We start from the raw sequence: 10,378 nt of genomic DNA, 5'->3' as shown, positions 1-10,378 counted from the left end.
TCCAAGTAATTTGATTTTCACACTTTCCCTAGCCTACAAAAGATGCTTCCAAGCTTGAGAATTACCAATGCACCACTTCTAACCAACAGGATGCACTCTAGGACAATATTTAGCAGTTAAGAAATCAGCCCATATAGACTTTTTGGTTCTGAACTGCCACCATCTTTTCAAAGTAAGGGTATTGCTAATATCTTCCATACGTCTAATCCCAATACCAGATTCATTCTTTGGAAAATAAAGATTTTCCCAAGAAGCCCAATGATATTTATTTTTGTCATTAGCAACACCCCAAAAGAAATTAACAAAATGTTTTTCATTAAGCTCAATAGTACCTTTAGAGGGGTTAATAGCAGATAAAATATAAATGGGCAAGGATTGAATTACGTTTTTGATGAGAACCTTGTCACACCCCAATCTCATCAGGGCATGATGGGCACCCAACCCTTACTTAGAGCTGAGCAAACCCTCTGGTATTAACACAATGAAACTGCACATATAAATGTTTTTGGAAACATTATAAAGTACTTTCAGTCAAACCATAGAAATTTGCGAACGATCCTCAATTAATCAAAACCCAGTAAGTCAAACTAACTACATGGTCGCTTTACTCAACACATGACATCTCAACATACTAACCACATGACACTGTCTGCAAAGTCTCTAAGAGTAAGCACTTGAATCATATAAGTCGGGACAGGGTTCCGACATACCCATACACACATATGATAACCATAATGACTCGGCACTGCTCTAGGAAGAAAATGGAGTTTGCCAATCCCAGCTGATAGCCAACCACCCTAGTTGAATACTTTTACCTGCAAAACAATCTGGGACCGTGTGGCATGTACACAGCGCCCCCAGGCAAAGGGACGTCAGTACGAACAATGTACCGAGTATGTAAGGCATAAGAACATCAAGTACAGATGAATCATGAAAACCAGTCTCAATATTTGAATGCATCTGTGGCTAACATCTGAGAATATCTGTGTAACTCTATATGACTGAAACTGACTCTGTGGCGTATGATAGGCATAGGTTATAATATAACTGATAGTATTGTGGAACGTATAGCCCAATCCATATATAATATAATAGTGCCGAGGAACGTACGGCTCGATCCATATAATATAATAGTGCCGAGGAATGTACGGCCCGATCCGTATATAATATAATAGTGTCGAGGAACGTACGGTCCGATCCATATATAATATAATACATATAAATGCATGTAAAACTCGGAAAAGGATACTCTGAACTCCTCTGGTGACATAAGAAGCTAGTATGAAAAGTCTCTGGGAGTTATGGACATAAAACATAGGAGGCCAAGGATACAAATATCTCTACACTATCTAAGAATAGAGTCTTTGGAACTCGCTTGCTCACTGTGTTCGTTCATATGATAAAGATCATGCCAAAATGAAAGAAAGAGATAGCCCTAACCACAGTCCATCTGCGGGTCACGCTAATCTATCAACAGTATCAATTTACCAATAATCAATCCAATATATATCCTTATAATCAATCCCTTAAACTTATCTCTATTTCTAACGGAATTTCGACAGTATTTCCTTTATAAACTGGACAACCCCAAAAAATCCAATTCAGCTAAATTATCAACAACAACAAGAACCATCTCATATGAACCTCTTTAAACTCAAAGCATCAACTCCCAAGGATATACACCAAAACAGCCCGGTATACGCTTTGTATATGATATCTTCATACACTTTATTCTCCCAAATTCAAGAACACCAACTTATCAACAACATCAACAACAATATCGAAAATTATTTTATATAAATATCCAACTAATTCTATCCATTTAATCATACCAAAACAGCCCCCAAGTCATTTGATATCTAGAACTTATAACCGAACTTTCAAAGTCACTTTCTCTATTCTAACCTGTCAAATCTATCAATGATCCTGGTAAGAACATCATTAACATTTTAAACATACCTTATATGAGCAGCCGCCATGAAACCAACATCCCCCAAGTTCAATTTTTGGCTTAAAACGGCGACGACAACTCGTACTACACTTTATCCTTCACGAGCCTCGCGATTCGGGGCCTCGAACTTGATCGAACCCTTGCTTTATCTCTCTAAACTCCCCTCACTATATCTCTACCAAGTTCTTGACTTTTTGGTATGAAATGAGGATGATAAGGGATAAAACATCCCTTAAATAGAAAGGGAAATGGGCCTGACCGGACTTGGAGTCGGGTTGGTTTGAGCCCACTGCCCAGCTTGACCTTTCTGTCTTAAAACGTCCATAACTTTTTATACCTATGTTGTGTGAAGACCCACGACCTATGGTTGGAAAGGTAATCCAATTATCTAAAAATTTCATTTTTGGAGTTTTTCCAAATTCCCAAATAATAATGGGGTTATGGCCTCCCGAAGTCAGATCACCCGAAAACGTAACTTAAAAACATCTTTTTGGAGAGCTTCCACTTGGATTTGGCTCAAGGGTCCTTCTTGAGTTGTGTTTAACTTCAAGTATATTGTCCATATAAATTTGCATATCTCCTTTATACAAATCCCATCATGTGGGCCCCACCTCAGCTTACGGTTATGAGGGCTATAACTTTTAACATATCATTCCAATCATACTGTACGAATTCCAAATATCATACCCATGCTATCCTCATGCTAATACAGTAGAATTTCATCCTTTATACTTGTAATATTTGCTCCTCCTTGAGTTCACATTAAGCCGTCTACAACCTTAGTAACGCGAAATTTTCTGGGGTGTAACAAACATGTCTGCCCCCACAAGAGAGCATATTGCCTTGCCACCCACTCAATCTTTTAATGATCTTAGCAGTCATGTTATCAAAGTAAGATAACCTCTTTCTATCAATGTAAATGAGGCACCCAAGGTAAATAACAGGGAAACTTTTATCCAAGAAATCAGTTTTATTCCTAATTCTGTTAATCCTATATGCACAAGTTTTAGGGCCAACAGGGAAAAAACTTTTATCCTTATTCACCTCTGACCAAAGGATATTTCACAGTTCCTAATTTGTTTTATAACCAGCTTAATGGACTTTGAACTGCCAATGCTGAAGATAACAATAGCATCAGCATAGGCTAGATGTGCGATCTGAGGATCATTTTTATGCATTGAGAAAGGGATAAAGTTTTGATCCTGCAGCAAGTTATTAAGGGTCCTAGAAAGCACTTCAGCAGCAATAATGAAAAGAGAAGGTGATACAGGATTACCTTGCTTAACACCTTGAGAAGAATTGAAAAACCATTTCTAGTTCCATTGATGATAATAGAATACCATACATTAGAGATTCTTCTCCAGATAAGGGCAGTTCATTCATTACTAAAACCAAATCTGTTTAAAACGTTTTTTAGAAAAGACCATGATAATCTATCATAAGCTTTAGCCATATCCAATTTTAAAACAACATTTCCTCCTTTATTGTCCTTAGAAATACCATGGACTATCTTTTGAGTGAGCATCACATTATCTGTTATTGATCTACCAGAGACAAATCCACTTTGATTTTCAGAAATTAATTTTGACAGTAATGGATTAAGTCTACCGGCAAGGATCTTTGAAATAATGTTATTAGTGAAGTTACTCAAGCTTATTCAGCAAAAGTAGTTGGGGATTCAATATTGGGAATCAAAGTAAGGAAAGTATAAGAAACTTAGTCAAAGATTTGCCAGTAAAGAAGTCGCGAACAAAAGCAATGATATCATTTTTAATAATAAGCCAACAGGTTTGGAAAAACATACCGCTGTAAACATCTGGAAATACTTATCTATCCTTGCTCATATTGAATATAGCTTGTTGAATTTCCTCCTCATCTGGTAATTTAGTTAACATATAGTTGTCTTCATCAGTGATTTTGCTCGGAATTCAATCCAAAATTCTGCTATTTCTTTCAGGCAGTTCAAGATTGAACTGTTTCATGGAGAACTTAATATTAGCTTTGGCAACATTGTCATCACCTTGAACCCATCTCCCTCTATAATTTTTTATCCTTTGTATTTGCATTCTTCTTCTCCTACTTCTTAGAACACTATGAAAGTATTTAGTGTTCTTGTCCCCATCTAAGCTTAGTTTTTTGCCTGAGTAAAGAATCCTGCATGTTGAGCCATCTTGTATGTTCCGCATATCCCCTATTGAGATCCTCCCTTCCTTGTTCTGTGTTGTGCATGATATTCAGTTCTCCCAATATTTCTATCTTGGCTTCTCAGTCCTGAAATTGCTCATGAATATTCCCAATCTGATCTCTAGACCATTTACTGAGAACTTTGCTTAGTTTCTTCATCTTACATTGTAATCTCCACATAGGGTTGCCTCCTACCTCTTCATTCCAAGAAGTTTGGACAGTCTCCATGAAGTTATCTTGATCAACCCAAAAATTCAGGAACTTGAAATATTTGGTGTGACTTTGTTGGTCATTTTTAGATTTAAGCAAAAGTGGTCTATGATCAGAACCTAATCTAGACAGATGCTTGACACTGTTGTTCTGATATTGGAGGGTCCAATCATCATTTATCAAGACTCTATTTAGTCTCATCCATATCCGTTTGCAAGGTCTCTAGTAGTTACACCAAGTGTATTTAGGTCTTGTAAAACCTAAGTCACTCAAACCACAAGACTCATACAATTGATAAAGGCCATACTCTTACTCATTATATGAGGTACACTACCAAGTTTTTCATCAGGATCCATGATGAAATTAAAGTTACCTCCCATGCACCATGGTCAATTAATGAGACTATACATATTCATGATGCTATCCCATAGATCTTCCCTTTCTTCTTGTGTACATTTGGCATACACTGCAGTCGCAAAGGTTCCATTATCATTGGGACTATCTTTCATCTTAAGAGTAATTTGCTAATCAGTATTAGCAGCAATAGTGGTGTTGTCAAGACCTTTCCAGAAGCACCATATTTGACCATTGGTATTGGCTAAACAATGGTGAAAACCAAAATATCGTTTATAACCATCTATCTTGTTCATATCCATAAAGGGCTCATATAGAGCTACAAAAATCACTTTATTGATGTTGTCAAGAATTTTGAGTCTGAGAATGATTTTTTTGTCCATATTCCCCTAGTATTCCAAAAAAATGGCACTGATCATGGAATAGATAAGAGTGGGGCACTTTGTCTTTGTTTTCCATTTCCTTTAGATTTGGGATTAGACTTTTGTCTTGTGGATTTTCTTTTCTTCTTATTCCTACTCCTTCCTCTAGAATCAGTGGAAACTAAGCTTCCTTGACTCAGTTTAAAGTCTGGATTATCTTTCCTGCTAGTTCTGGATTCCTCGGAGACAGTTCTCAAACTAGCAGTATGTTTTTGTAATTTTCTTCCTCTGTGATGCTGATTGTTATTGTTCCCATTCAAAGTTCTTGGTTCTTCTCTTATCATTCATATCCACCTTGGTTTGACTGATATTCTCTGTATCATTCTGTTCTCTTAAATCAGGTTCACACTTGAGATCCACGAAAAGTTGAATGCCTTTATGATTTTTTATATAAGAAGGTAGACTAAAAGAACTAGCAGCAGCAGTGGAAATGATTTATCCTTCTTCCACCTCATCATTCTTCTCCTTCTTAGTATCCATCTGAACTTCTCCATCAACATGAGTTTCATTGATAATCTGAATCTCCACAATATCACTTATATGAGTTTGATCTGTGGATATCTCAGCAGCTTCTTCTTTATTATCAATTTCCCTCTTGTCTTTATTTTTGCTTCTAGAAATCTAGATTTGAGCATTATTCTTACTAATATCAATGTTGTCTTATCCTGCTTAGGCAAATCAATGAAGAAACTAGGTTTCTTGGTTTTCTTATTTCTTTTTCTAGCCTCCAACAAGGATATAGTTTTGAAAATGACCTTGTTTTTCTTTCTTGGCATCTTTTTGGATTTTCCTTTCCTATTCTTCTTTCCCTTTGTCTTCGCATTTGACTCCTGATGTTTTCATGATCCACATCCTTATGACTTTCATGATCCACATCGTTATGACTTTCATCGTTGTTTTTATTCTTCATTTGTTTGTTTTCCCCTTCAGTAATATCTTTGTCTACCGCCACATTTTTTTTAATGTCCTTTCCTTCCCTGCGAGTAATAGTATCATTGCTTTTCTCATCAATAGGACCCCTGAAGTATCTCCTCTATCTTTCTCTTCACTAATCATCCCAACAGTAGCAATCTTATTGTTAACAGTCATAGCATTAGCTAGTCTGTTATTAAACCTTTCCGAGACCTTACATTCATCAACATTATGACCCAATTATTTAGGAATGCCCTCATATTCAAGTTTTTGGTAAAAACTTTTCGATGGTGAATCCTCATACTCCAAACCAATCTATATTTATTCAAGTCTAGTTTTCAAAAGATCAATTTCTACTCTGATTTTAGCCATACTTGGCCTAGTTCTACTGACAGTAGCAGCATCAAGAATTAATGGAGTTCTAACATTTTCTGTCAACTGTTTAAGATCATTCCAAGTGTGGAGATGGAATGGCAGACCTGGAAGAAGAACCCAAACTGGTGCAAAAGGAATATCCTCCTCTGGCTTGAAATCCGGTGACCACTTTTGGAGCCACATTTGCAATCCATCGATCTCAATAACTCTTTTGTACCAAACAGTCTTGGAATCCTTCTCATTTGTAAATTTTATGACCGCATTAAAGTTGTCAAAGACTCCAATTGTGGCAGTTCCTTTCACAGTAACCATTTCTTTGAATTGAGACCTAATTTTATCAATTTGAGGCCTTGCTTTCAAAAACAGACACACCAAAGTGTATCAGCATTCCTCCGCCATTTTTCCATAGCAATCCAACGCCTTGAAGATAATGGCAGGAACACCGTTGTGCGTTGTTTTTTTACCCATGATTTGTTCCCTAGTTTGTCGTATTGAGGTTGTTGCTTGATAGTTGTCGGGGCAGAGATAGTGTTCACATAAGAGGCTTTTTTCTGTAATTCCACCGATGGGTATGTGGCTCCCCACCGGAAGAAGCTGTTCCTTCATCAGACGATTTGGAGCGTGACCCTCACTCTCCAAAGAAGCCGTTAATGAAGTTGTTAAAAGTGGCCGATGAGGAGAGAGAGACATATTTGGATTAGTGCATAGATGCAATAAAATAACATGGGGTTGAACAAAGGCGATTGCTTTTACTTTTTTTTTTTTTTTAATAGCTTTACCTGTGTAAGGTACAATATAGTTGATACGTTTCTTGAGCAGTCGAAGTCATAATTTTTTATGATATGAGTATATGTAAGTCGAATAAACTATGATACTAATTTATCGTATCGCAAAATATCAAAATTGAACTTAAAAATACTGAACCATCCCTAATTAATTTGGTAGGTAATGGTATAGTAATTTTAGAAACCGAAAATTAAATTATGATACCGAAGTATCAAATACCGTACCATGCCCACCCTAGTGCTAGGGAAGTTATTTCCTCATTTTTTAAGGAATTTGTTTTATTATAGAAAATGTTTTCACAAATTTTGGTCAACTAAACGTGAAAATTTTGGAAAACTTTTTTTTTTTTTTTGGGGGGAACCAAACACACACTATATATATATATATATATATATATATATCGGCTTAGTTTTTCTGTATTTTGGGTAGAGCTATTATATTTAACAGGCATTACTATAATTTCCAAATAAAGCAGTAGCTTTTAAACTGAAGAGTGATTCTTTTAGTGTTCATCTTTTAACTTCTTTGTGTCACTTCTCTTTCCTACTCTCAAAATTAGCCATTAGCTTCCCAAAGAAGGGTGAAGTTGTAGAAGTTTCTCTAAACCCTCAGAGGAAACATTATTCACCCTTTTTGCGTATAATATACGACGTGGTGGACAAACAAAATAAAAAACAGAGAGCAAATTTTATTAATTAAATAGAACTTCTTCTCTTGTACATGCAGTTCCATGCCACAGCAGTTTCCATATTTTAATATGATGTTTGACAGAGAACTAGCAGTTGGCTGCACAACTAACGTGGTTACCATATATTTTACTCATTTTAGTTCCTACCCAAAAAAAAGTAGAAAGTGTATATATCAAATACAGCTAGTTTTGATGTTGCACGGATCTTTCAAAATGTAGCCGCATATGTGAAATCTTCCAAAAATGCACAATTTTGAAGGATCTGATAGATATTTTTGAAGGATCCGAGCAATACAAATAAATCATTTTCCATAAGAACCAAGGGAAATTGAAAACTTCTATTTGTGGCCTTAACCCATTTTTCACTCTTGTCTACTTATTTTTTGGTTTAATTCATTCAGTATTCAAAATGGACTTCTTGACTAATCCGAATTTGTACTGCCATAACAACTAAATAAGAGCTCTCTTTTTTTTCGTTGCCGAAATCTCTAATTAAAGGTAATCTCTAATTAAAGGTGAAGAAATCTCATTGATTCTACATCAGCGTTAGTGATCCCACACACCCTCACACACACACACTCTCTCCATAAAAGGAATAAATGCATTTTAGTTGTAGCTTATTTATTCAGCATTACTGCGTAAAGTCTCTACTCTTTGTGTTTTAGCTTACTTCTTCAGCATCCCTCCGTAAAGTCCCTACTCCTTTGATCATGTGTGACTCGGATTTCCAAAACCTTGTAAAGAGACAATAAATTAAGAAAGAATAATCACAAAGGTGTATCTGGACTAGGCCCCAGAAGATTTATGGGTATGTTTTGTTCATATCTCTGTATCCTTCTTTAAACTTTTCTTTCTTTTTGTTTCCTTAGGTTTAATCAGTCATTTGGTGTCCCAATAGGTTTGTATAATTATTATTATTGGTTTTGTGGATTTCCCTGTTAGTTTTAATTTTGTAGAAATTCAGTGAGGTGTTTGTTTATCCAGCTACTTTGTTCTGATCAGGTACTGGAATACAAGTCTTGGTAGATTAAGTTGATGACATAATGCAGCTATATCATCATCCATTTTCCTTGGATAGTCAGAAGGTAAGACTTACTTTGGAGGAGAAGGGTATTGATTACACATCTTATCATATGAACCCTTTAACTGGCAAGAACATGGATGCATTTTTCTTCAGGATGAATCCAAGTGGCAAAATTCCAGTTTTACAGAATGGTTCTCACATCATATATGATACTATTGAGATAATTCAGTAAGCCATCTTCCACCTCACCCTTGGTTATGTTGATATTTTTTTGGTAAAGATCCTTGGTTATGTTGATATTTTGATTCACAACTTCGTTATATAGTAACTGCAGAGCTCAATCTATCTTAGTTTCTTTTGTTGGAACATTTTCCATGTTACATTTTGCACGACACTTTTTCCTTTTTAATTTGTTCAAAAAAGAACGGCACCTTGTACATAAAACCCTTTAACATGCTTTCTTGTACAACAACAACAACCCAGTGAAATCCCACATCTTGAGGTCTGAGGAGGGTAGAATGTACGCAGACCTTACTCCTACCAAGGTAGGATGCTTTCTTGTATTTGGCGAAAATCTTTTTTTCTTCTTAAAACTCCTTGCTCAGTCAAACACACCAATAGTAAGTATGTCTTGTTGCTTTCGAAGTTTCCTTTTCTTGCTTTTTGCAGAGGAATTACACTAACCTGTTCCACAATGCACAGGTATATCCAACGAATTGTCGAAACAGTATCTTCTGGCGGCAACGGTACAACACTTAGCAGCAATGTCATCGAATGGATGCATAAGATACAAGAATGGGACTCAAAGTACTTTACCCTTTGCCACATCCCTGTGAAGTATCGCTTATATGTATCTAAATTCTTGAGACGTGTAATAATTGCTCGAATGGCAGAATCTCCCAAATTAGCAAGTGACTATCATCGCAAATTAAAAGAAGCATATGATACAGATGAAAAGTTGAAGAATGTTGAAGTTCTAGGACAGAATAAGGATCATCTTGAAAAGCTTCTTGATGAGGTAGAAGTTGAGCTTGGTGAAACATCATATTTAGCTGGAGAGGAGTTCAATCTAGCTGATGTGATGCTTATTCCAGTTCTAGCTAGACTCGAATTATTGAAGTTGGAAGATGAGTACATAAACAGTCGACCAAATTTAGCAGATTATTGGGCTGTTGTGCGGCAGAGACCTAGTTATAAGAAGGTGATTGGAAGGTACTTTGATGGATGGAGAAGGCGAAAAAGACTACTGAAAACTTGGTGCTTCATCTGTATGAGAAGCTTGCTTCGAAAATATTGATAATTTTTACGTGAAGACTGAACAGGAAAGCTCTTGCATGATGATCACCAATGCTTACGGTCTAGTGGTACCAGTGAAAATCTTCTACACAATAAGTGTGGGTTCGAGTCTCACTGCCCTCCTTTCCCTCCCCTCATGTAATAGAAAAGAAACAAAAAGAAATTACCTTGCCTGA

At 36.2% G+C, this 10,378-nt stretch overlaps 1 protein-coding gene and 1 long non-coding RNA gene across 5 annotated transcripts; one reads left to right on the top strand and one right to left on the bottom strand.

Annotated features, from left to right (window-relative positions):
* Positions 1 to 545: 545 nt before the first annotated feature.
* Positions 546 to 7,525, bottom strand: LOC132641669 (uncharacterized). The gene is made up of 2 exons (XR_009582924.1): positions 3,756 to 7,525; positions 546 to 827 (listed from the first exon to the last, which is right to left on the bottom strand). It is a non-coding gene; the product is annotated as an uncharacterized LOC132641669 (long non-coding RNA).
* A 778-nt stretch (positions 7,526 to 8,303) lies between these two features.
* LOC132641642 (glutathione S-transferase TCHQD-like) lies at positions 8,304 to 10,378 on the top strand. Of its 4 annotated transcripts, none has more exons than XM_060358714.1 (4): positions 8,391 to 8,690; positions 8,885 to 8,967; positions 9,060 to 9,134; positions 9,609 to 10,378. In XM_060358714.1, exons 3-4 carry the CDS (start codon positions 9,061 to 9,063, stop codon positions 10,201 to 10,203), a joined length of 669 nt encoding a protein of 222 aa, XP_060214697.1. In that variant the 5' UTR covers positions 8,391 to 8,690; positions 8,885 to 8,967; position 9,060; the 3' UTR covers positions 10,204 to 10,378. The 4 variants fall into 4 exon arrangements, with proteins under 4 accessions (XP_060214689.1, XP_060214683.1, XP_060214697.1 ...); XM_060358719.1 differs by lacking the exon at positions 8,391 to 8,690 and adding an exon at positions 8,764 to 8,780; XM_060358706.1 differs by having other exon boundaries at positions 8,304 to 8,780; positions 8,885 to 9,134.

The sequence above is a fragment of the Lycium barbarum genome, chromosome 1 (assembly GCF_019175385.1).
Source record: "Lycium barbarum isolate Lr01 chromosome 1, ASM1917538v2, whole genome shotgun sequence".
Lineage (NCBI taxonomy): Eukaryota > Viridiplantae > Streptophyta > Magnoliopsida > Solanales > Solanaceae > Lycium > Lycium barbarum.
The sequence above is the reverse complement of the archived record's forward strand: the minus strand, read 5'-3'. Positions and strand labels throughout refer to the sequence as shown.

Excerpts from the sequence above, each read along its gene's own strand:
- LOC132641642 (XM_060358706.1), top strand. The coding sequence starts at position 8,926 with ATGCAGCTATATCATCATCCATTTTCCTTGGATAGTCAGAAGGTAAGA. Across the intron at positions 9,135-9,608 it reads GATACTATTGAGATAATTCA|GTATATCCAACGAATTGTCG; the intron begins GTAAGCCATCTT and ends CACAATGCACAG.